The 27577-nt window shown below is 36.9% G+C and overlaps 1 protein-coding gene and 1 pseudogene across 3 annotated transcripts in view; both read right to left on the bottom strand.

Annotated features, from left to right (window-relative positions):
- CAMSAP2 (calmodulin regulated spectrin associated protein family member 2) overlaps window positions 1–27577 on the bottom strand; it is a 154677-nt gene that overhangs the window by 47823 nt on the left and 79277 nt on the right. For 2 of the 3 annotated variants that reach the window (XM_069074524.1, XM_069074525.1), the window contains exons 3-4: window positions 27410–27571; window positions 10064–10147 (exon numbers count right to left, since the gene is read on the bottom strand). In XM_069074524.1, the coding sequence (XP_068930625.1) occupies window positions 10064–10147; window positions 27410–27571 (246 nt within the window). Of the gene's footprint in view, window positions 1–903; window positions 937–10063; window positions 10148–27409; window positions 27572–27577 lie in introns of all 3 variants that reach the window. The other variant, XM_069074526.1, reaches the window with a different exon arrangement.
- On the bottom strand, window positions 904–9199 carry LOC138151145 (phosphatidylethanolamine-binding protein 4-like; annotated as a pseudogene).

Genomic DNA, 27577 nt, shown 5'->3' with positions numbered 1-27577 from the left:
TATTTTTTTTTGGTAAGTTTGTAACATTTATACTTCTGAAGTTATTAAAGCTCAAAACTGGAATAGCACTTATGGGACATCCTATATAGTATACTTGTATTTAATTTCCAAAAGTCAACTTTCTAGGTCAAACTAAAATTTAACATTGTGTATATGCCAAACATAACAGCAATGGATAAAAACACTCAATGAAAAATATAATCATCTTTCTCCCTATCCAACAATTTTATTCAATAAATTACTGTATAAAAATAAAAAGAAAATTATTTTTATGAAAAAGGTGATTTTTATAATCTAAGAACAACACTTTACATATTCTGCCTAAGTAGATGGCTGTTATGAATCTGTCAAATTAGAATGTCTAAACTTTTTTCATCGTGATCTGTATTCACCATCATCACTAAGCTTGTTACAAATAAAGGAGAACCTACAACCAAAAACCTTTTTTGCTACACTATGGTGAGTCGGGATTATTTCTATTTCAAATTAACTGAGGGATATTTATCTTTCACATCATTTTATTTTATTTTGCCTTTTGGAGGGCAATTGGGGTTAAGTAATTTGCCCAAGGTTACATGGCTAGTTGGGGTGTGTGTGTGTGGGGGGGGTGTTAAGTGTCTGAGGCTGGAATCAAACTTGGGTTCTCCTAACTCTGGGGCCGGCGCTTTATTCACTGTACCACCTAGCCACCCCCACATTATTTTAAACATATCTCTAAACTAATCTTTTAAATTTTAATTCTCCCTTATCTTCCCCTAAAATAACTAGATAATTCTAAAGCATTTCTTTAGGTATCAACTGGCAGAATTTACATGACGTGTATTACAACAGCATGACATGGGACAAAGCCATCTAAAATGAAGCCAAAATGAAGACCGAAGTGAAGCAGTTGGGCAAACTTACAGGAACCAGTTTCCAAAACCATTTGGAAGGAGACTTCAAAGGAGGCAGCAGAAAAAAAAAGAGAAGGTAAAAGGCAAAGGGAAAATTTATCAGAATTTATTTTTAAGTAGTGACTTTTCATCAACTTTCTAAAAACATGAATTGCAAGTACATAACATCCATAAAATATGAATAAATGTTTATTTGAAGGGTAATAGTTAATTAAAATACAGCATCCACTTTGATAAAGATTTTTAAATATTCTCCTATTGATTTGGAAACACCAAGATCTCCAGTTTATTCTGCTAGTAGGAAATTTCAACTCTGAATTTTTGACATCATCATATTCAATTAAAAATGAAATCTGAAAAATAGGCAGTTAAACTATACCACCTAATCAAGTAAAACTTGCAGTGCAAAGTAAATTTAAGATTATTACAACCAAGACAAAATTTAGCACTACTTTAAATGATTCTTTGTAAATAAAATTCAGTAAGGTGAGTTTTTTCTCAAAGGGAAAGATAGTGATATATCTGTAGTGGTAAATAAACACCAATAAATATAAGAAGTCATAAATAAGAAGTAATTGAGTAAGATGAAAGCTTCTTTTGCTACAAATAAGATTTGCCCAAAATGACCCAGAGAGGTAGATCAGTAGAGGAGTTCTCTTGTTTGGTTACAAGTCACCTGATCTGTCTCCATTAGACTTTTTATTGTAGGATCACGTCAGATTCAGTCACTCTGAAAACTATCCAGTCATACAAAGCAAGTAACTGTACTCAATAAGGAGATGTGAAATAATATTTATGCATTTATTCAACAAGTATATCAAATACCTACTATGTGCCAGGCACTGTGTTAGTTCTTGGGGTACAGAGACAAAATAGTACCCTGTCCCCAAGGATCTTACATTCTACTGGGGAAAGGGATTCGGGGGTGAGAGGGGAGACGAATAACTTATTTTTATTAAAAAGGTACTCCCTAGGGTAATGTTAGGCTATACTAATCAGACCTTTACTGAAAGTCAATTCTGTACCCACCTCCCAAGGGAGACCCATGGTACTTTTATTTAGTTATTAAAAAATTTTTCCTTTCTAACAAAATATGCTTCTTTGTAATTCCCACCAATGTCTTTTAGTTCTACCATCTAGAAACAAGCAGAACAAGTTTAAACCTCATCCACATGACAGCCCTTCAAACAGAGTTTGAAGGAACAAAGGAAGAAGAAGGGAGGGAAGGACAGAAGAAAAGGGAAGGAAAGAGGGAGATCAAAACAAAAAACTGGTGCTTTTATGATTTTAACAGAGGTAGAAAGGACTTCAAAATACCACCCAGTTTAGCCTCACTGTTAAAGCCAAGACTAAGAGGTCAAGTATCTTGTCCAAGGACATAAGCAACATGTAGCAGAACTGGGACTCGAACCCACAAACCTTTTATTCCAAATCTTTAGAAGGTATACAGTAACACACACACACACACACACACACATATATATATATATGTACATATACATACACACATATATATATAACACAATATACAGTAACAGCTTTAGACATTGTGATTGCTTAGATGAGCTAAAGAATCAAAGAAGAGAAACAGCACTAGGGAAATACTAACCAACTGTTTTTGAGACCATCAAATGTGATACTTCTTCCCCATTCACGAGAGCAAATTACAAAGAAATTACCTAAATAATTTTTTATTATATGTTTCGGTCAAGACAAAATGTTATACATGGAAAAAGCTACTTATATATGCTATAATAATGAACTACTAATATATTTTTAATACTTGTTTCAACTAGCTTAAATCTTAGCAAAACAGAATTAAAATCGATTTTCAATTTTACACCATTGGCTCTGATAGCCTTCAGAATCAAATTTTTAAAATGCCTTGTTTGGCATTCAAAGCCCTTAAAAACCTAGCTTCCTTCTACCTTTCTAGTTTTCTTACAAGTCAGAACTAGGAGAGTAGAGTCTCACTGAAGCCTAGGCTTACTCCCTGACATACATTCTTTGATATAGCAACACTGGCCTCAGACGGTTCCATGAACAAGATAACTCCATTTTTCCATTCTGGGCATTTTCTGACTGTTCCCAAGACTGATATGCTCTCTCTCTTTCACTCCCGCCTTCTAAAGAAAGCCTTCCCCAACCTCTCTAAAATTTAGTGCCTTTCCTTTGTTAATTATTTCCTATTATCCTTATATAATTTGCTTTGTATATATTTCTTTGTATGTCATCCGTCTGTCCCCTGTCCCCCACCTTCCCTCCACCCCTATTAGATTGTAAGCTCTTTGAAGCCAGAGACTGTCTTGCTTTTTTTTTTTTCCTAGAGCTTAGCACAGTACTTGGCATATAGAAGGCACTTAACAAATGTTTACTGATTGATTTAGGAATCCATACTAGCCCCATATGCATAACACTAAGAGATTATAGCTATTTGCAGAGCCTCCCCTTTCATCATTACCCTCATTCATTTATTATACTGTGTTTTCTTTTTAATTCCCTCAATGTTATCACATTCTCAGTGCGGCACTCAACTTAAAATTGATCTGGATTCTCTTTTGTAACTACCTAAATCTAAGTTCATCCATTTCATGCCTCCCTATATCTAATACTACTATTTCTCCACTTAGTTGGAAGCCCACCACCCCACATGCCTTCCTCAAAGGATGCCAACAAAACATCCCCAACAAAGTGACTTACATAAGAAATGGCCCCAGGGTCATTTGGAAGGAAGCTGTATTCACAAAGTAATACAATAAACATACATCTAAATACTTAATATCACCTAAAAGCTCATAATGTTCAAGCTGACCACACCTTTAACTGTACTCACTGGATTTCTAACAGGGAAATTCTATTCTCTTGGTATCAGTACCCATTCAGGGAAAAAGATTCCATCTAAGGCTTCTCTCTCCAAATTCAAATATGAAAGGGGTAACCTATTCAACACTGGAACAGAGTAGTCCCAGTTTAGAATTAAATGATACTTCATTCTTTTATAACTAGCCAGGCACCAGGACTACCTTGAGGTAGAGATTCCTACTCTGACCACCAGACAGGACTAGAACCACAGAATTTGAAAGATGTTGAGCTAGCAGGGACCTCAGTAGCTATCTAATCCAACCCATAGCTGAATTCCTAAGATGACATACCAGACAAATGGTCATTCTGGTTCTGCTTGAAAACCTCCAAGGAATGGAAACATACCACAACTGGACAGTTTTAATTGTTAGGTAGTTTTTCCTGACATCAAATCTAAACTTGTCAACCTCTCAAATCCATAAAAATATCTGATCACTTCTCCCTTCTTCTCACATTTTTCCCCCTCCCCAAGTTAAATAGTCCCATTTGCTTCAACTAATTTTGGTGTGATTTCATCTCAAAGGCCTCTTATCATAGTTTAGGCTGCTTTGGATTTATCTAAGTTGTCAATATCCTTGCTAAAATGTGATGCCCAGGAATAAATATAAGAGAATAGATACGGTCGGACCATGGCCTTTTTATTCTCAGTGCTTGTTCTACTGATATCTCTGTAGCATTTGACACTGATTAACTTTTTTGGGGGTGGGTGGGGTGGGGAGGAATTGGGGTTAAATGACTTGCCCGGGGTCACAAGCTAGTAAGTGTCTGAGGCCAAATCTGAACTCGGGGTCCTCCTGACTCCAGGGATGGTACTCTATGCATTGCACCACCAGCTGCCCCTGATTAGCTTTTTCTGCCTTGGCTTCTGTGAGACTCTACTCTCCTAGTTCTTACTATTCTTCCTTCTGCTAGGTGGTTCTACTGATTAGAAACTTGGACCAGGATTCAGGAAAACTTAACTTTTAATCCTGCTTTAGACACTTATTTGCTGTGTAATACTAGGAAAATAATTTCATCTCTCTTAACTCTCATCTAGCACTTACCAGAGTCTGGAACATAATAGGTGCTAATTATAATAAATGTTAACTGACTTAGTTTCCACTTTCAAATCTAAGAACTGGACATAATAATAGTACCTATCTCACAGGCTTGTTGTATATATGTAAAAGAACCTGCAAGCCTTAAACTGCTATAAAAATGTTAACTATTACTATTAACATTATTATTAATGAGGGGCGGGCCAGGTGGCTCAGCGAGTAAGAGCACCAGCTCCAGTGTCCGGATGACCTGGGGATCAAATCCAGGCTCAGATATTTAGCACCACACCCAGAAATAACTGGCTGTGTAACCTTGAGCAAGTTACTTAACCCCGACTGCTTAAAAAAAAAAAAAAACCTGGGGCGGCCAGGTAGCACAGCGAGTAAGAGCACCGGCTCCAGTGTTGAGAAGACTTGGAGATCGAATCCCGGGCTCAGACACTTAGCACCCACCCAGAATCACCTGGCCGTGTAACCTTGAGCAAGTTACTTAACCCCAATTGCTTAGGGGCAGCCAGGTGGCTCAGCGAGTAAGAGCACCAGCTCCAGTCGGGATGACCTGGATCAAATCTGGGCTCAGATACTCAGCACCACACCCAGAAATAATAACTGGCCGTGTAACCTTGAGCAAGTTACTTAACCCCGATTGCTTTAAAAAAAAAAAAACATTTTTATTAATGAAGATGGTGTTGATAACATTCCCCCAGGATATATCCATAGTCACCTTTTCATCTCTTTGCACATTTATTTTCATCAATTTCACAGAGAATGAAAGAAATTGGAAAGGAGTTTTTTTGTCTTGCCATCTCCAGTGCCTAGCACAATACACAGCAAATAAAAGGTGCTCAATAAATGTTTCATGATTGGTCAGCATCCACCCAATCCTAAATAGTATCTGTCCCTCTGACAGGTACTGTCAAGACAAACAGAAATGTAGCAGTCCCTTATGGACCTCTAGTAAGAGGGAACACACTGATTCCCAAGATATCTCATTACAATTTTTAATAGCAACAACTGTCAGGGCATCTTTCCTTATGTGAAGGCACTAGTATGGTTTCAGCTATCATTTCTATGAAGATGACGCCTAAGATATTAATCTCTAGTCTTCACCTCTCAGTCCTGAATTTCCAACTGGAAGTAAGAGTCAAAGGAAAGAGAGAATAGTAGTAGTTTCTTGCTTAAAAGTATTGAGGCAATTATTTTTCAATCTGAGAACAATAATTAAGTCTGTTGTCTTTAGTGTCAGATAATAAAGCTATAGCAGACAACTTCCCAAAGCTTATCGGAATGGATGACTACTACTACCCACTTCTGGGATTCACATGTACAAAAGTGATAGTGAGTAAGTACTTTAAAAAAGTACTGTCAAAGATCACAAAATATTAAGCAAGAAACTGAGCCTTGGTATGGAAGATAAAATTTATTTGGAGGTTGCATTTTAAGGAAAATGCAATTAGAACTAAATAATTATCTATTATCAAAAAATAACGGCCTCATTTGATTTCCACCCTTGCAAAAGTCCCAAAATTGTCTCTCTTTACATGGTAGCAAATATCACAATAGAAAAGCCTTTGACATTTTTAAGCAAAACATAGTAAAAAAAAAAAAGCTATCTAATAAGCATTCAACAAATAGGTTAATAAATATTGTTAATTCATTAGAATAAAAGAACTCATACTTACGTCTTCTTTCTAAGTATTCCCTTCTACTCTTGCTAAGTCAGTCTACTTAATGTTCCTCAAATATGCCTTCTACTTTTTCTCACTGATTGGCCAATAATATGACCCAGTCCAAGCCCACTTGGTTACTGATTGAACCATGATGGTTTTCTTCTTTCCTTTTTAATCAAATTAATCAATGGTTTATCTAATTCATTGTTCTGGGTTTTTTATAAAATCGGCTTCTGGTGTTATTATTAGTTCAATGTTTTTTTTTCTCAGTTTTATTATTCTCTTTTTTTATTTTCAGGACTTTTAATTTGGTTTTTAAATGGGGATTTTTAATTTGTTCTTTTTCTGGTTTTTTAGTTGCATGCTCAATTCACTGATGTGCTCTTTCTCTATTTTACTGATATAAGCAGTTAGAGGTATTTTTTTTGGTGGGGTTACAAAAGGGGCTCCAAACCCAAAAGTCCCAAACTCAAAGCTTTTTCCAAACTTAAGATGATCTTGCAGATGGAAAAGGCAATTGAGTAAAGAGCTGTTACCTATGGAATAGAGTTCAGAAAAGCACAGACCAAGCCTGGTTCTATCCTTAGTCATTAGAACACTTTCTCCAGGTGTTTGTAGGTCTTCTAAAAATCATTATAGTTCTGGGTGGAAATGCTTTATGAAGACACTGATGGACCAGCAGACTCCCAGAGTCCTTTCCTTGGAGCTCAAGGTATAAACATTCCTTTATCTTATTGCTCAAACAAGATGAACTGATATAGATGGAAATCAGTCTGTGATAGCATGGCAGAAGGTTGGTAGCCAGTCAGCTCACAGACACACTCCCAATCTTGAGGCAAGTGTCACTGATACTAGCTATCAGCAAGTGTCTCCAGTAGTGATTTTTTGGATAATTCCCATTGGGGGCATCTGTATCAAGAATCATCAATACACACTTCCTATTCTTATAAGCCTGAAAGTATTTAGTGGAAGATTTGTCCCAAATGTCAATCTTCTACCTGAAATTGTTACACTCAGGGACATATATATATAGCCAATGTCCCTCATCTTTGGGTAGATCACACAGAGGCTGCCCTTGCAGAATGGAGCATCCCCTTGGGAAAGCAACTGGTAGACATATATCCTATCCTATTTGACAACTGGCCAGCAACCATCACCATTAGGAAGCCCAATATCAGTATCACTGCCATTAGCAGTTTCACTGGAACCCAGAGCAGAATGAGGAATGATGGTAGTGTCAAGGGGGATTCAGTATAAGAGTACCCCTGAGGGGTAGCTTGGGGGGGAATGTGTGACTTGGGCTAGAGAAGGTGGTGATACCCTTTCTCCCCACCATGGATAACCACAATTTGGGCCAAGGTAGATCTAATCACTGAAAAAATAGTAATTGATCATGGGTAGACCAAGCCAACATAATAAAAATGATAATTTTACCAAAATTAATCTACTTATTTAGTGCCATGCCAATCAAACTACCAAAAATTTATTTTATAGAGCTAGAAAAAATGACAAAATTCATCTGGAAGAACAAAAGGTCAATGAATAAAAAGGTGTGAAGGAAGATGGCCTAGCCATACCAGATCTCAAAGTGTATTAGAAGTAATCATCAAAATTATCTGGTAATGGCTAGCTAGAGTAGTGGGCCAGTGGAACAGACTAGGTACACAATACACAGTCACAAATGACCATGGTAATCTAGTGTTTGATAAACCCAAAGATCCAAGTCTTTGGGACAAAAACTAATTATCTGACAAAAACTGCTGGGAAAAATGGAAAATAGTATGGCAGAAACTAGGTATAGATCAACATCTCACATCAGATAACATCAAAATGGGTACATGATTTAGACATAAAGAGTGATACCATAGATTAGGAGAGCATGGAATAGTTCACCTGTCAAATCTATAGAAAAAGGAAGAATTTAGGACCAAACAAAATATCTAGAGCATTATGAAATGTAAAATGGGATAATTTATATAAAATTTAAAAGTTTATATAGAAACAAAACCAATGCAATCAAAATTAGAAGGAAAACAGAAAACTGGGGAGAAATTTTTATAGCAAGTATCTCTGGTAAGGCCTCATTTCTCAAAAATACAGAGAACTGAACTAAATTTATAAGAATACAAATCATTCCACAGCGAGTAAGAGCACCGGCTCCTGTGTCAGGAAGACCTGGGGATCGAATCTGGGCTCCAACACTTAGCACCCACCCAGAAACACCTGGCCGTGTAACCTTGAGCAAGTTACTTAACCCCCATTGCTTAGGGGCGCCAGGTGGCTCAGAGAGTAAGAGCACCGGCTCCAGTGTCAGGATGACCTGGATCAAATCTGGGCTCAGATACTTAGCACCACACCCAGAAATAACTGGCCATGTAACCTTGAGCAAGTTACATAATCCCGATTGCTTTTAAAAAAATTTTAAAAAAAGAATACAAATCATTCCCCAATTGACAAATGGTCAAAGGACATGAACAAAGAAATCAAAGCTATCTATAGTCCTATGAAAAAAATGCTCTAAATCATTACTGATTAAAGAAATGCAAATTAAAACAACTCTGAAGTACCACCTCACACCTATCAGATTGGCTAATATCACAAAAAAGGGAAATGATAAATGTTGGAGGGGATGTGGGAAAATTGGGACATTAATGCACTGTTGGTAGAGTTGTGAACTGATCCAACTGTTCTGGAGAATGATTTGGAACAATACCCAAAGGGCTATGAAACTGGGCATAACCTTTTATCTAGCAATTCTACTACTAGGACTCTATCCCAAGGAGATCTTAAGAAAGGGGAGAGAAAGAACCTCTTTGTAGAAAAAAAATATTTATAGCAGCTTTTTTTTTTTTTTTTGGTGATGGTGGCTAAGAACTGGAAAATGAGGGGATGCCCATCAATTGGGGAAAGATTGAACAGGTTGCAGTATATGATCATAATGGAATATTATTGTGCTATAAGAAATGATAAGTAGGATGATTTCAGAAAAACCTGGAACAACTTACATGAATTTATACGGAGTGAAGTGAGAAGAATCAGAAGACCATTGAACACAGTAACAGCAATATTGTATGATGAACAACTATGAATGATTTAGCTATTCTCAGCAATACAATGATCCAAGACAATTCCAAAGGATTCACAATGAAAAATGCTATCTACCTCCAGAGAAAGAACTGAAGGCAACTGAATACAGACCAACACCTATTACTTTTCATTTTCTTAGCTTTTTTTTTGTTGTTGTTCAAGTTTTCTTTCACAAAATGACTACTATGGAAATGTTGTATATGACTGAACATCTATAACCAAGACCAGAGTACTTACCATCTCAGGAAGGGGAGAGGGGAGAGAAGGGAGGGATAGAATTTGGAACTCAAAGCTAAAAAACCACACACACACACACACACACACACAATGTTAAAAAATTGTTTTTACATGTAATTGGGGGAAAAATAATTTTCTTTAAAAAAAAGCTATACTGATGATCTCATTTAGGTTCCCAAAACAGCATATACATAAACATATTATATGTGAAGTATATATATTCTCATAAAGATCTAACATTTACTATGAAAAATGCTCATACTTTAAATACACATACCTTTTGTCCTCCTGGAGTTTCAACTATATGGTGTTCTTTCAATTTTTGTTCTTGCTCCATTATATCTTTCAAATGTTCATTTACCTTAAAAATATAAAAATAAAACATGTGTTTACAATTAAGTAGTTTCATGTAGCAAATATAAAATATACAGTTCAAAAATAATAAAAATCATTATCCATCTCAGACATATCATTTACCAAAATTAATTCCTAAGCAACAAAAAAAGTTCTATATTTTACCACCTATAGAAGTTATCTTCTACAAATGTGTTTGAAATTTTAAGTATGTTAATGAAGTTTATAAAGCTTAAAAGTAGTTGAACTATAACACTTAATATTTAATAAATCAAACAAAAGAGAGGCAATGAGTATATATTATGGATAGAGAGCTCATCTACATGTCAGGAAATCCTATCACATATATTAGCTCTGCCAAATACTGCCTATGTGTGGCCCAAGGTAAATTCTTTTACCTCTCAGTGGTCCAGGCAACTCTCTAATACTCTATTACTAAGAATAATTAGGGAAATCACAAACCCACTTTAAAAAAAAAATCAAAACAATGTTCTAAATAAAAAAAAAACATTAGTCACTCTAGGAACTATTAAATGAAAGTTATTTTCTCTGAAATTAAACAAATAACCTTTGCGATTAATAATTAACAATGCAAGCCACTTGTTTTAGTCTACAAACTACTTTCTGCAAGCCACTGAAAATTATTTTTGGAATGTATATTAACATTTTCATGTCATTAGGGTCATTAAATACATAGAATCAAAATATTTCTAGAAATAGTCTTCCAATCATCAGACAAAAACATTTATCTCAAGGCTTTTATTTACTCAGTGAATAATGTAATAACATTTTTATTGTAGTAACATTTTTAGGCACCAAGACACTAAAGTAGCTGAGAATGGTGCCTTAACAGCCCAAAATTTGATGTGCTTTCTACAATTTAACTTGTGATAAACAAAATCATCCAACAAAAATCAGCTAAGTACCCTCTGGTTACAGGGTATATCTTTATATGTTAAAGAATGAATTAAAAAGTCATATTTAACACTACCAGTAAACTGTGACTACTAAAATTTTATAGTCTGTCTACTTATAATAAAAAATTGAATTTACATGTAATATGCCCCCCCCCTAAAAAATAGTCAGTAAATAACTTACTAAGGCTCTCCAAAGTAAATCAATATATACTTTAATGCTCATTTATTTCAATGCAAAGGTGTTCATAGAGAGGACAGTGAAATATGTTGTAAAATATGGCACAGAATCAAGAAATGAAAGATGCAAAAGGACCATATATATGTGACACAAAAGCATCATGGCTATAAATTATTAACACTTTCTTCAGGAAGTCAAGTGGTACCATATGCGGCAAATATTAAACACAGCACTACAACCACTATGACTGCCTAACCCCCCTCAAAAAATTGATGATGTCTTAACAGGTAAGAAACAGCTAGATCTTAATATGGGTCATTTAATTAGCTACTATTGGACTATAGAGTAAAGAAAAAAATACAGTTATTAGAGAAGATTACAGATGAGAATATATGTTTAATTAAAATAGCTTTTACCTGACCTATTCAAACAAGCTACTGAGTCAAAAGATGTGAAATGAATAAAGGACCAGATATTAACAAAGATTATCACCATTTATTACAGAAGACCTGGAAAATAAAGTTCTTGGTGCAAAAGACTTTGGCACTTTCAAATAGCTGAACTATCAAAAGTAAGTATGATTTTGTGAATGGAAATGACTTAAAAAATGCATTACTACCCACTTTGCTGCTATATCCATAGGATTGCCTTACCTTTCTATTTGCAGACCTAGTGCTTAAACACTCTGCTTTTCAGTTAATTCTAAATAAATGTCCTCATCACCTTTCACCTAGACTACTGCAACAGCTTTCTAACTAGTCTCCCTGCCTCAAGTCTCTCCCTACTGAACTCTATCCTTCATTCAACTGACAATTTAATTTTTCTATCCTACAGTTCTGACCATATCATCCCACTTCTCAGCGGGCTTTAACGGGTACTTCCAACGGCTCCAATAGTATTTCCAGGATTAAATACATACTCCACTGTTTGGAACTTAAAGTTTTTCATAACCCAGCCCCTTCCTTTCCAAATTGCTCACATTTGACTCTGCCCCTCCAAATGTGTACCTATGATGCAATTCCACTGACCTATTTACAATTTCCCTAATATAATACATAGCTTCCTGTCTGTGCCTTTTTATAGGGTGTCTGTCACTGATGAAGCCACTGAAGCATCTTGAACTGGTTAGTACCAATTTGGAAAACTGGAGAGGAACATGAGTGAGACATGTAGGGAATTGACATAAATATATAAAAACAAAAGCTACCTCCCAATAGAGAGTCAAAAGATATAAAAAATTAATTTTCAAAATAAGAAATGTAAGTTATCAATAACCAAATTACTAATAGAAGACATGCAAATTAAAACAACTGAGATTTCACCTTATACCTATCAGAGTGACAAAAATGAATAAAGACAAAAATGACAAATATTGAGGTGGGGAAGTGCTATAGGAAGATAGGTATACTAATGTGCTGTTGGTATAAATGAACTGGTCAAATCATTATGGAACACAATGTGCATAAATTATATCTCAATAGCCTGTACATACCCTTTGATCCAACATACCAAACTGAGGCATACATTGCAGGGACTTCAGATAAGAAAGTTCCCATATACATAATACATCAATACACATTCATTAAAAATCTACAATGCCTTTAGGCACTGTAGAAGTTGTATCAAGACAAAAATGAAATAATTCCTGTCCTCAAGAACCTTACATTCTATGGGGGAGGTGGGGTGTGAAGGTGGAAGGAGAGAATATGTACACCTAAGTCTCTACTTATCAAATGAATATAAGGCAAATGGGTAAGGATGGAGGAAAAGCACTTTAGTAGCTAGGGGAACTGGCAGTAAAGAGTTACTAGAAGAGGAAGCCAAAAGAATTCAGAAACCACCACAGTCAGCAAATTCTGTCTTCTACCCAGCCGAGTGACACAGTAGCTAACCAAGGGCACCACTAGTTTAAAACTTCATAAAGGCTAATGAAAGCTTACAAGCACTATAACTCTCAGAAAACAGCAAAAAGAAAAAAAAAAGGAGGGGGGGAGGGATGAACTTGCATATAGTTTGTCATGAACTCAGATAAGCTAAATCATCCTGAGATCACTTGTACATGAACTTGGAAGGTCAACAACAAGGAATAGAATAAAACTATTGCAATTAATATGGCATTTAGCCTCAGTAGGGCCAAGAGTGGGAGCAGTACACTTGTGCTGAACCATTTCAGTGGTATGAGAATATATAAAGTAAAAAAAGGAAAAGAATTCAGTTAAGCAGTAAGTCATTGGTGGCCTCATGATTAATTTCAAAATAGCCAGCTGACTGAAATCATCCAAGTTTACTTCTTTTTTCTTTTCTTCCCCCTCTCCCAAACTGGCTAATCACTGATTATGGACCACAATGGTGCTGTGAAGCATTACTCACCCCATTACAAAGCTATATCTAGATCTGAAGTCTGATGACCTGGGTTCAAAATCTTAGCTCTTCTACTTACTACCTTGGGCAAGTCACTTCACCTTTGTGGACCTCAGCTTCCTCATCTGTAAAATGAGAAGTTGGACTAAATGACTTCTACAATCTCCTTCTACTTCTAAACCTATGATCTTATGGTGTGACAACAGTACTCCGAAAGGTTAAGTTGGTAAGGCTGGAAAGACTATACTATTCAGAATAAAGTCATGGTGTGATTCAATGGTTAGATTTAGATGACAGTGAAAAGGACAGAACAAGTTGGGACCAGAGATGGGCACTGTGGGGTCCTGATTTCTCACCCACATTTGCCAGCTCATTCTCTGTCAAGTTTAAATATATGTACACAAAGCCTTGGAACACTACAGGGTCCCCTCCATGAGGTACTTGGACACTCAGCTGAGATTACCCAAGCAATCCATAAGAAAAGAAAAAACAAGGTTAAAGAATGTATATTAGTTAAATTATAATATGCAGTTGGATGGGCAACCCATTGAATCAGTTCATTAATGATGTATATATTGAGCAGATACTACAGTTGGACAATAGGGTGGACTAAGTTTTTAATGAGAGCAGAGAACGTTAGACTGCATTTGGAAACTCTTAATAATCTTAAGTTCCTTATAGCTATCGTCTGTTTAACATCAATATTCTCCCAATGACTAGAAAAAGCAGCTAATAATAGAACAAAATCATCTCAAAAAGAATAAAAAATACAAGTATACTCAAATGGTCATTGAAATTGCACTGAAATATAGGACCATGCAAAAAAGCGCAACAGTTGCAAGAGTGATTGATAACAGATGGACAACCCAAGTTTTGAAATGATATCCAAGAAATATTACAAAAAAACAAGGAAAGCCTCTACAAGACTGGGTGATTCCTCAAATAGAGTATCTATGGAACGTCAGATAACAATTAAACAGGAGAAGATTTGAAATTTGCATTAGTGAAGGGAGTATAGCATATGCAAAGTTTTTAACTCCACAGGAGATGAATTCAATTCATTAAGAATTTACTATGTACAAGGACTATGCTAAGTACTTGAGGACAGTTTGTGTGAATGGGAGGATCAAGTGAAGAGATTTTAAAGGTACAGGGAATGTTTGCAGACAGCAGAAAAGGAGTCAGGAGATAAGTGGAGATAAAAAGGCAAACTTTAAAAGTATATAAAGTACATATTATAATTACAGTAAGAATTTCAAGAAGGAAGAAGTTTTGTTTTTGGTTTTTCTTTTCTGCATAGGCAGAAGACTTTAAGGAAGGTTCCTCAATAGGTACAATCAATGACTTAGGTATAATTTAGATAGGAATTAAGGGCTTCCAAAAAGGAAGAGAACAAGGGGCCAGATTATGGAGGATCTTAAAAGCCAGGCAGAGAATAATAAAAGCTAGCAATATAGTGCTTTAAGGTTTGCAAAGAGCTATATATGCATTTCTTATTTGCTAGTATGGAGGGAAATGACACAACAAAAATAGTATTTTAGCAGGGGCGGCCAGGTGGCTCAGCAAGTAAGAGCACTGGCCCCAGTGTCGGGATGACCTGGGGATCAAATCTGGGCTCAGATACTTAGCACCACACCCAGAAATAACTGGCCATGTAACCTTGAGCAAGTTACTTAACCCCTATTGCTTTAAAAAAAAATAGTATTTTAGGAAAATTAGTAAGGTAGAAGTATGCAGGACAAATAGAGACAGTAGGCTGAGCCTGGCAGAGCACTACAGAAGAAAATATGAGTGAATATGAAAGGCACTTGAAGGAAAAGGACAATAGAATTTGGCAAAGTTTGTATACAGAGGATGAAGGAAAAAGAATAAAAAATTACTTAATGATTTTTAGCCTTAGTAAAAAAGCTGATGACACTGACACCAAAGAAAACCAGTTCCAGGGAAAGATAAAATGCTCAGTTATAAGCAAGTTCTATTATTTTACCAAATCATGTCATCTAAGTCTTAATGTCCTTATCTATAAGGTTAGGAGGCTGCATATGATGAAGGTCTCTTGCCACTCTAATCTTATTCCATAATACAATGGATCTGAGATTTCATTCATGTAGATAATTCCCCGAATGATGAAAATCTATAGACCTTAAAACATCTATGACCACCTGCCCTGTTTGTCTCTTGCCCACATCCTCCCATAAAACCTCTACAAGGATCCCTACCCAACATGCCAGGGACATCACTATAGCTCTCTTGGCATCATGTGGATACTTAGAGAGCATACAGTTTATCAGTCATCCCTAGCATTACTATGTGACTGACTCTTTTTGGAGGGCAGGAGGCATCATACCTCTCTTAAGACACTCTTTATACCATTTTCCCCCTACAAGTTTTGGTTGGCAATATGTAGTAGCCTGCTTACACACACTAAGCATTTCTTGATTGGACTTTAGCAATTAAGACATCCAGAAATGAAAAATTAGTAAAAACAAAAGATATCCATTTAAAGCTTAAATTTTAATTTCTTTTAAATCTTTAAATTCTCAAGATCATGGTATCACATGAGTAACAGCCGTACATATATCACTAGAAAAATGTTGTTTAAAAAAAAGAAATGGATCTTTGTGAAGGTAACGCATGAATAGAAGTACTGGACAATTTGACAGAGAATTTCAGCTAGCTCTCCTCCTTTTATTTACTTATGGGTCCAGCTTGTACTTCATTTATAATATTTGTCCAAGGGATATCTACTAATGGACCAGCTCTATGGATTGATCTTCCAACTATCATAGTTCAGACAATGGGTATTATTTTGATTTTCCTATATGGACAGTTGGGCTGAACTCTTTCTGCATTAGCACTGATCTCATTAAAGAGGCTCTGCAGCATTCTAGGTAATGATAGAATCAGAAAAAAGTCATGTATAAACAGGAACATCTGCAGAATGTATCTACAGGTAATACCCCTCCATTTGCACACTTTGTGGGATATCCTATATGACAGCAGCAAACAACTTTGGTGAGCATATTTCCCTGCTTCATGCCTTTATATAATAGCACTGAACAAAATTCTTTTCTCTTTATATCTTTGAAGGACTCCTCAGGAGGACCAGAGTTCAAATCCAGATTCAGACACTTAACACATACTAGCCATGTGACCTTGGGCAAGTCACCTAACCCCAATTGCCCTGCCTTCCCCCCTCCAAAAAGGCAAAACAACAACAACTGTAGAATATCATTTGTGAAAGCCCTCCTTTTCCTTACTCAAACTTTCATTAAGTATGCTCTTAAATAGGATGAGGATCAGATCCATAAAATTTTTGTAGAGAAAGAAAAGTATCATTTGGTCACCTTTGGAGGGGGTTGGGAAATGCAGTAACAGGGTCAGAGATCTTTTCCAAAGCTTTTGGTATCATCCTCCTTTCATACATCTTGGGAAATGATTCCTTAAATTAGTACAGCATGTGCCTCCCCAATGTATATTGAGTCTTTTTCCATTTTTCCCCCTTCAATGGTGGCTCAACTACTACTGATAGTGTAAAGAGTTTGTTTTTAAAAAAGTTTCTGTACATATTTCTTCATCATTTCTCATCTGTTCATTGTCCTCCCCATACAGTTTTAACTTTAAAAAAGTTATTATGGACATTTTTTTGTTTTTACATCATCTACTCTAACACCATATCTCTCCGACAATTCCTTCCCATAAAGCTATCTGTTATGATAAAAAATTAAAAAGGAGGGAGTGATGCATCAAAACAAGTCAACATGTCAAAAATATGTAATAGTATATTCAATGTGCCACATCCATGGTCCCCAAACACAGCAAGAATGAAAAAAATCAAGAGGTATCTTCTCATATCTCTTCTTTGAAACTAAGCTTGGGCATTGTAATTTCACAAAATTTAGTTCTGATTGTTTTGCTGTTGTTTCAATTTGTAGTCATTTTGTATATTCCTTTCATGATTCTTTTTTTCAAAAGAAATGTTTCCCCCATATTTCTCTATAGTTATCATTTCTTAGAGCATGGTAATATTTCATTATATTCATATAACAAAAGTTTCTTAGCTATCCTTCAATAAATGGGCTTCCACTTTGTTTATAATCCTTTGCTACCACAAAAGCTACTGCTATAAATATTTTGGTGTATATGGAGCTTTTTGTTATTGATATACTTGGGATACATGTCTAGCAATGTTTTCCTGGATATGGAATACGAACACTTCCTGGGTGTGGACATTTTAGTTTCTTTATATCATTCCACACTGCTTTCCAGAGTGGTTGCACTAGTTCATAGCTCCACTAAGAATGATCAGTGTGCCTCTCTTTCCACATCCCTTCCAACACAGATTACTCCCATATTTTGCCAATTTTCTGGGTGTGAGATGTAACTTTAGAGCTGTTTTGAATTACATCTCTCTTATTATTAGTGATTTGGTCAATAGTTTGCAAGTCTTTTGAGAACTTTTTGTTCATGTTCGTTGATTATGTATTCAGTGTCTACGTAGCTTGGTTAACAGTCCTGTATCAACAGTAACTAATGAAAAAAGAGGGGGCAGATGGTGGAAAACTCCCCCCACAACCACCTCAAATACCTATAAAATATGACTAAACAAACTTTAAAGCTACAGAACCCACAAAGTGACAGAAAAAAAACACATCTCCTGCCAAAGGCAGGTCGGCAGACAGACAGTAAGGGTCCATTGCAGTGTGCTGGGAGCAGAGCCCAGCCCTACATGAGCCTGCAGTTTTATCCTCAGTGCAGCCTAGACCAGCTGTGGCTGGAACAACTTTGGGAGCATAGATCACCAGCAGCTGTGGTGGTTTCCAGAATTATCAACACATAAATGCCAAAGGCAAAAGTGAAAGGTCAGTGTGGACTTTGGGAACAGGGGGTCCAAGAGTGTGGTCCAGACTCTGCCCCTGGAGGGAGAAGGGCTGAGGCGCAGCAGCCATGTACCCACTGCCACGTGGCTGCTTCAGAGCTCCTGCCCTGCAGATCATAGGAAGATCAAGCGACCATTCTGAGGGGTAACTGCTCTTGCTTTAACCTGCTTGGATCTGGACCATGGTCTTGGGTGGAGATCCTGGGGTATGTGAACAGGTACCAGAGCCTGTGGAGGCTTCTGAGAGGGCAGCCAACTAATAACTCTGGAAGCTGCGAAAACCCCAGCAAAGTTCTACTGTGGCAAAAAGCTCAAAAGTCAAGTAATTGAGTGGCAACATGAGCAAGTAAAGGAAGCAAAACAAGCACAGAAATCTGACTTAAGATTCCTTTTTGGGGGACAAAAAGGATCAAAGCATGGAATAGGAGGAAGACAATGAAGTCAGAACTCCTGTACCACAAGCTTCCAAGAAAAATATGAATTGGTTACAGGTCATACAAGAGCTTAAGAAGGATTCTGAAAACCAAATAAGAGAAGTGGAGGAAAAATTGGGAAGAGAAATGAGAATGATGCAAGAAAATCGTGAAAAGACAGTCAATAAACTGACTGAAGAAAGTAACACCTTAAAAAATAGACTAACTCAATGGCAAAAGAGGCTCAAAAAGCCAATGAGGAGAAGAATGCCTTAAAAAGCCAAATTTGCCTGATGGAAAAAGAATCTCAAAAGCTCACTGAAAAGAATCATTCCTTCACAATTAGACTGGAGCAAATGGAAGCTAGTGACTTTATGAGAAACCAAGATGCTGTTAAACAGATCCAAACTAATGAAAAAAAAGAAGGCAATGTGAAATATTTCATTGGAAAAACCACTGACCTGGAAAATAGATCCAGGAGAGGTAATTTAAAAACTATTGGACTACCTGAAGGCCATGATCAAAAAAAAGAACCTACAAATCATCCTTCAAGAAATTCTCAAGGAAAACTGCCCTGATGTTTTAGAACCAGAGGGCAAAACAGAGGGTGAAAGAATCCACCGATCACCTCTTGAAAAAGATCCCAAAAAGAAAACTCCTAGAAATATTATAGCCAGAGTTCCGGAGTTCCCAGATCAAGGAGAAAATATTACAAGTAGCCAAGAAGAAACAATTTGAATATTGTGGAAACACAATCAGGATAACACAGGATCTGGCAGCTTCTACACTGAGGGATCGAAGGGCTTGGAATATGATATTCTGGAGGTAAAAGGAGCTGGGATTAAAACCAAGAGTCACCTACCCAGGAAAACTGAGTATCATGTTTCAGGGGAAAATATGGTCAATCAATGGAACAGAGGACTTTCAAGAATTCATGATGAAAAAAACAGAGTTCAACAGAAAATTTAACATTCAGATACAAGAAGCAAGAGAAGCATGAGAATGTAAACAGGGAAAAGAAATCATAAGGAACTTATCAAAGTTGAACTATTTACATTCCTATATGGAAAAATGATCATTGTAACTTATGAAACTTTTCTCAGTATGAGGATAGTTGAAGGGAATATAAATGTATGTACATGTATACATACATATATATGTCTATATATGAGGGTATATGGGCATTGAATACATATGTGAGTATTTGTATACATGTGCACAGGTATACACAGACAGAGGAGGGCACAGGACCAGCTGAATAGGAAGGGATGATACTTAAAAGGTGAAACTGAGAGGTGAGAGAGAAATATAATGAGAGGAGATGGGGAGAGTAATGGGGTAAATTATCTCATATAGAAGAGGCAAGGGAAAAATGTTACAATGGAGGGGAAGAACAGGAAGGCAAAAGGGAATGGGTCAACCTTACTCTCACTGAATTTTGCTTAGGGAGGGAATGACATACACACTAAATAGGGTATCTTGCCCTACAGGAGAGTAGGGGGGAAGGGGATGAGATGGGAGATGATGGAGGGGAGGGCAGATTAGGGGGGAGGGCAGTTAGAAGCACACACTTTTGAAAAGGGATAGGGTCAAAGTACAGAATAGAACAAGTGGGGGGTGGGACAGGACGGAGGGAAATCAGTCTTCCACAATATATCCACTATGGAAATGTTTTGTGTAGCTACACATGTACAACCTATACTGAACTGCTTATCTTCCCAGTAAGGGTAGGTGATGAGGGAAGAAGGGAAAGAATCTGGAATTTAAAGTTTTAAAATCAAATGTTTAAGAAATATTATTATTGTTATTATTATTGTGCAACTGGGAAATAAGATATACAGGCACTGGGGTTTAGAGATCTACCTTGCCCTCCCGGAAAGTTGAAGGGAGTATGGGGGAGGCTATAGAAGAGAATAGATTGGGGGAAAGGGTATAACAGTGGGATCGCTGTTTTGAGGTGGTGGGTAGGGGAAAGACGGGGAGAAAATTTGTAACTCAAAATCTTGCAGAAATGAATGATGTAAACTAAAAATAAACATAAAATTTAATTTAAAAAAAATAAAAAGGCACTAGGAAGTAAAAAAAAAAAAAGAAATGAAGCACTTCCCTTTCTTTCAGGGGCCTCCTTAATTTTGTTACATAGAAATCTTGCTGATTTTTGTAGGTTTATTTTATGTCTTCCAGCATTACTGGTTAGTTGTCTCAATTCATTTTTTCACTGATTATACCTAGAATAAACAAATAGAGAAACCAGAAAGCCCTCTCACAGAAAAACAGTATTTGATTCTTTAAGGAAGCCAGGGAAACTGTGAGGTGAAATGAGGAGGGCAAAGCATTCTTCTAAGCATAGAGAACTCCAAGGGCAGAGACAGGAGAGAATTAACATATGTAAGGAATGAACTAACAAAAACTAATATAGCTGTGTCATAGTGTGAAGCGAAGCAATATGTAAGAAGCCTGGAAAGGTAGGATGGTGCGGCCAGTCATGAAAAGCTTTAAATGCCAGAGAAGATTGTATCTGATCCTCGAAGGAATCTAGAGTCACTAGAGTTCACTGAGCCTAAGTAAGGGGTTTGGGAGGGAAGAACACAGAGAGTGACACAGTCAGACCTAGACAAAAGAAAAATCACCCAGGAAGGAAGGACAGACTGAAGTGCAGAGGGACTTAATAGAATCAGTCAGAAGTCAGACTGCAATAGTCCAAGTGAGAGGTAATGAGTAGAAACTGAGGGGAGAAATATAGCAAAGATCTTGTGAAGGTAAAAACCAAAAGATATAGCAAAAGACTGTATATGAGAGAGGCACTAGAGAGAAAGGAATTTTCAGAGAGTTCAGTGGAACCTATGTGCCTGGGAGGATAGTGATGCCTGTGACAGTTATGAGGAAGTCTGGAAGAGGGAAGGGCTTGGGGGCAAAGATACATTCTTATCTGGACACAGTGAGTCCTGAGAAGCCTATAGGACATGAAGTTCAGGACATTCAAGAAGCAGCTAAAGACGTAGGACTGCAGCTCAGGAAACAGAAAAGTGCCTATAAGGCTCCATAAAGCTTTAACTTTAAATTCTCATATGGTTTCTTTTAGATGCTGTGAAATTTGGTTCACATATTTTCCATATTGATATTAGTTCGTTAAGGTTTCCTAAATTTAAGCAAAATGTAATTTCCTTGTTTATCTCTACTGAGAGTGTGAATTGTTATTTTTGCTTTGTCAAATATAGCATGATTGCAATTTCTGCTTTTATAGATTCACCTGATGCACAGCTTTGATCCACTTTCATTTGGATTCTTTGCATGCCTTTACTTCTTAGATGTTTCTTATAAGCAACAGGTTGTAGGATTTTGTTTTCTAGTCCATTCTGCCACACACTCTTATTTTATTGGTTTGTTTTAGTGCATTCACAATTAAAGTTATGGAAAGTTTGTGTTTTCCTCCATTTGTCTCTAGCAGCTTCTATTAAAAGAATATCTCTACAATTAGTTTTAATTAGTTTGCTACAACCCTATTTTCATAGGCTCTCTTTTCACTTTTACCTCCCACACCTTTCTCTACTTTGGGTTTTTTTTAATTATTGCTTTTTTCTTTATTTTATTATCTGTTCCCCCCCCCCCCCAGGACCAATGCAATATTCACAGTGTGGATGGCGACTGTAAATATGTCAGCATAGTTCTCAATCACAAAATATAACAGACTCTCCACATAGAAGATAGAACCAAAACATTTATGCAAATTCCAGAAAACCAGATCCCAACACCAGAAAGTCTAATCCATCATAGCAGCAAAGAAGTTAATATGCCATAGCACAGCATGAAGTCACACCATCCTTTAGTCTTCCCACAAACACTCACAAGCTTAGCTGTCTCCCTGGGTGCATCCTCTCTCTCCCACTGTCTAGCTGCTCTGACTCCCAGCTTCCTGTGGGCTCTGTTCCACTCTTCAGCAAACTCCTCCCACCACAGGCTTCACGTGATTACCTTTGAGCTATGAGGGGGCAGGGTAGATCTCCAAAGCAGGGAAGATCCTCAAATTTCCTTAGGCTTATTAAGGGGCAGGGAAGATCTTCAAATTCTCATTACCATTACACCCCCTCTTTCTTCTCCAAGTTAAATGTTTATTTCAAAATCTCTCCTCTCCTCTCTTCAATTTTTTTTTCTGCACTTTTTCCTAAAATGAATTTCTTTGCTTTGTTCTCATCTTTAATTATCTTCCCTTATTGTTTATTTAGAAATTTTATTTCTGATTTATGATATGTATTGATATTCTTCCTTTAATCTCTTTTTATTTCTCATAAAACTAAGCTCCCCCTCCCAACCAATTTCTATGTTACTGGCATCATAGATCTTGCCCATCATTTCTTTTTTTCTGTTATACCACATACTCATAAAGATTAACGCCTAAGGGGAGTAAGATAGTAATAGAGGTAAGAGAGCAGGGGCCCATTAAAGGAATTACCTACCACCCCAAATTGTCCAAACCCAAACCCTCTGCCCTCTTAATGATTGTTCTCCTCACTGCTGGACATATCTTATTGCTTCCTCCTTTTCCTACTGGACTGACCATTCCTCAAAGTACTTTGCTGGATTCATCATACATGTCCCACTAAATCTGAGTGTTTCTCAGAACTCTGCCCTAGATCCCCTTCTTTTCTCTCTACAAGATTTCATCAGCTCTCATGGGGTTCAATGATTATCTATACAGATGACTTCCAAATCTATATATCCAGCTATCATCTCTCTCCTGAGCTCCAGTCCCTAATCACCTCCTACATATCTTCACCCAGACATCTTACAGACATATCAAACTCAACATAACCAAAACTCATTATCTCTCTCCCTAAACCCATCCCCTCCCTTTTAAATTCACCTTTTCTGTCAAGGGCATAATCATTGTCCTAGTTACTTAGATTTGAAATATCAGTCATCTCTGACTTCATCAGTCACCCCAAAACCAAATAGTTGCAACATCCTGTCAGTCTTCCATTCCATCTCTCACATTCATTCAAATTCTCTCTACTCACACAGCCAGAACCCAAGCTCAGGCCCTCAACACTTCTTGCCTAGAACAGAAGTGTCAAACATGCAGCTCACAACACTGCTGAGTATGGTCCAAACCAGATTAAAATGTAACTGGGAAACATTTCACAAAACACATAAAATTCCAACAAAACACAGTTTTACATTTTTAAACCAAATCAATATGCTGCCTGCAAGGATCCTGCTATACTGTTTTTATGTGAGTTTGACACCACTGGCCTAGACCACTGTAAAAACCTTTTAATTGGGTCCCTGTCTCCAATCAATCTTCCAAAGAGCGACAACAATGATATTCCAAAAGTGCAGCTCTGACCATGTTATTCCTTGCTCAAGAATCTCCTAGGGTTCCTTCTTATCTTTTAGGACAAACTAGAAGCTGTTCTCTTGGTCCTTCAGAACACAATTCCAGCTCATCTTTGCAAACTAATTTTACATTATATTCCTCTGTACGCTCTAAGATTTAGCCAAGTTTGTCTATTTGCTGTTCCCCAAACACAACAATTGCTTTCCTTTCTCTGTGACTTTGCACAGACCCCATACCTTGAATACTTTGCCTCTGAGAATCTCTAACTCCCCTGAAAGCTCAGGTGAAACATCCTACAAAAGACCTCTCCTGATTCTCTCAGTAGTAAGGAATTTGACAAAGTACCTCCTGCTATTCTTTTAGAAAAGATGAAGAGATGTGGACTGGATGAGAGCACAATTATATGGATACAGACTGGCTGGAAGACAAGACAACAAAGAGTCTGATGGTCTGATGTCAGTTTGGCAGGAAGCCTTCTGTGGAGACCCCTAGGGATCTGAGTTTGGCCCCTATGCCATTTGATATTTTTATCAGTGACTTTAGATAAAGGCATAAATGGCATGCTCATCAAATTTACAGATTAACACGAGGCAGGGAGGAATAGCTACACACTGGAAGTTAGAGTTGCCATGCAAAGGACTGACAAACTAAAAGACTGGACTGAACCTAGTAAGATGAAATTCAATTGGGATAAATATCAAGTCTTAATTTTTGCATTAAAAACTAACTTCACAAACAGAGGACGGGAGAGGCATGGTTAGACAGCAGTCAGGCTGAAAAAAATCTGGGGAGTTTTAGTGAACTAAGTGCCGGTAGGGTAGTGTGGTAAACAAAGAAACAAATGTCATCTTCAGTTACTTTAAGAAGTGTACCACCCAGATAAAAAAGCTGTCAGTCCTTCTGTTTCCTGCCTCAGTGAGACCACATATAAAATAGTGTGTTCAGGTTGGGGTGCCACTGTTTTAAAAGGGTCACTGAAAAGCTAGAGGGCAACCAGGATGGTAAAGGATTCTGAGTGCATGACAGACAAGGACTGGCTGAAGGAAATGGAAATGTTTAGTCTGGAGAGAGGTGGGGAGAAAAGACAGCTGTGTTTAAGTATCTGAAAAGCTGTTGTATGAAAGGATTCCATTTGTTCTCTTTAGCTTCCAAAGGCAGAGCCAGGAATAATGGGTAGACACTGAAAAGAGGTATGGCTTATACAAGAATAAAGTCCTGAAAACTTTCTTTACAATTAAGACTTCTCCATAAATGATTGCTATAGGGGCAGCTAGGTGGAATAGTAGATAAAGAGTGTCAGGCCTGGGGTCTGGAAGACATCTTCATGAGTTCAAATCCAGTCTCAGACACCTACTAGCTGTGTGACCCTGGGCAAGTCATTTAACCCTGGCTGCCTAAGTTTCCTCACCTGTAAAATGAGCTGGAGAAAGAAATGACAATTACTCCAGTATCTTTGCCAAGAAAACCCCAAATGGGATCATGAAGAGTCAGACATGACTGATAAACAACTGAACTGAGTAAGTGATTGGGTTGCCTCAGGAAACAGTGTGTTTTACAACACTGGAGCAGAGTCTGAATGACTTGTCTGACATGATATGGTAAGGATTCTGGTCCAAGGATGGGTGGGGAAGAGACATAAGCTGAGATTCCTCTAAAATTCTGTGGTTTTGTGAGTTAACACTTACCCACCTACCCCCCTATCCCTAAGCTATTTTGTAAATATTTTGTAATTACTTATCTGTGTACATATTATATTCCCACAATTTAATGTAAGCTCTTTGAGGGCAGAGAATTTTGGTATCGTCTTTTTATTTTCAGGGCCTAGTATAACACCCTAAATAACACGAATTTTAATAAATGCTGTTTAAATGGAAAGAGCTTCATATTTGATAAATACATATTAAAGGATGCCAGTGCTTAAATTTAATACCAGTTAATCCACTATCTTATGACAGGTTTAAACTTTAAAACAATAAGTGATCAAAAGTCTTAACTAGTATGAGAATATTTAATTAGATTTTCATCATTTTAAATTTCACTGTAACAACAAAACAACAGTATAATCTGATTCATTATTTCACTTGCATGTGATGGGTCTCAAATCCTTTTTCCAATCAGATTCTATATTGATGCCTTATTCACTGCATAAACCTGACTTCTTGAAGATCATGCCAATAAGAGTGTAAGCTTGGACCAGTTTTCCACAAGCTGTAAAGCAGCTTGTTCTGAACTACTACTGTGTCATGGACCCAGGGTTGTGCTGGTATATCCATAACAACAAACTCTCCAAAAACCTATGACACACTTTTAAAAGTTTAATCTGCATTATTAACATTTTCTTTATCATTTTCTTAAGTACAATCAACAAAAAATAAATCAAGTCTTAATTTGTAACACTTGTCAGTTTCTAAGATATATAAATGCTCACACTGAAAACTTAACAATTGGGTCTCATGAGCTGCTATGAACTGGCTCAAAAATAACACTCCTGCATGGATCCATCTGTACTTCTCTGAGAGCCTACCGATCCTCTTTTTTAGAATGTTTTATAAGGCATAAAATAAAACATATCAGGATTACAAAGGAAACCACTTATACGAAATGCAGTTATCAATTAAAAAAAAAAGTTAATACACCCCAGGTTAAAAACCCCCACTGTAATGACTTCTTGAATGGACTGAGAGGCTCGTCCTCAGAGGACTGATGATTTTTAGGATAAGCCACAAAAACTCATTAAGACAATGTTAGACTGGAGGATATACTGAGAAGGAAGCAAAGTGATGGTTAAAATTACTGAATAATCTTAATGTTAGAGCTCCGACATAAAATTTCTTTTTAAAATAAAAAGTTCAAATAAAAATCAACAGCTAAGACTATCATAGCGAATTAATTTCTATTGAAATGGAATACAGTAAGTTCAAATGAGGTCAAATTTGAACTGTCACATATCAAATATTTATGGCAATCTGTCCAGATAGCTTCTGTAACACAAATTATATGAAGGGTTTTTTTCTTTAAAGGAGGTGGGGAAATTTCAAAACCACTACATTAAGATTATAATTTCCATCAGTGAAAGAGTGCTGCATATCAGCAAAATCATAGTTCTCCTCTCAGGACAAATTTATATCTCATCTTTTCTCAAATTCCTTGAATGACAACATCAGCATAAAACACACATGGTCCTACCTTATTTATCCAATACATGACAGCATCCTCAATGTCATAGGGTAGATCAGTTGCTTGAAAGAATGTTGAATACTGTTGAGCACAAGCAATTACTTTCTCTATGCTGACCATTTCTACAGTATATGCCATCATTAAGGTGTCAATCATGGCCAAATGGGCACTCTGAAA

This window comes from Petaurus breviceps, unplaced genomic scaffold, assembly GCF_028583685.1.
Source record: "Petaurus breviceps papuanus isolate PSGF00001 unplaced genomic scaffold, PetGlider_PUasm1.0 90895, whole genome shotgun sequence".
NCBI classification, from domain to species: domain Eukaryota; kingdom Metazoa; phylum Chordata; class Mammalia; order Diprotodontia; family Petauridae; genus Petaurus; species Petaurus breviceps.
The sequence above is the reverse complement of the archived record's forward strand: the minus strand, read 5'-3'. Positions and strand labels throughout refer to the sequence as shown.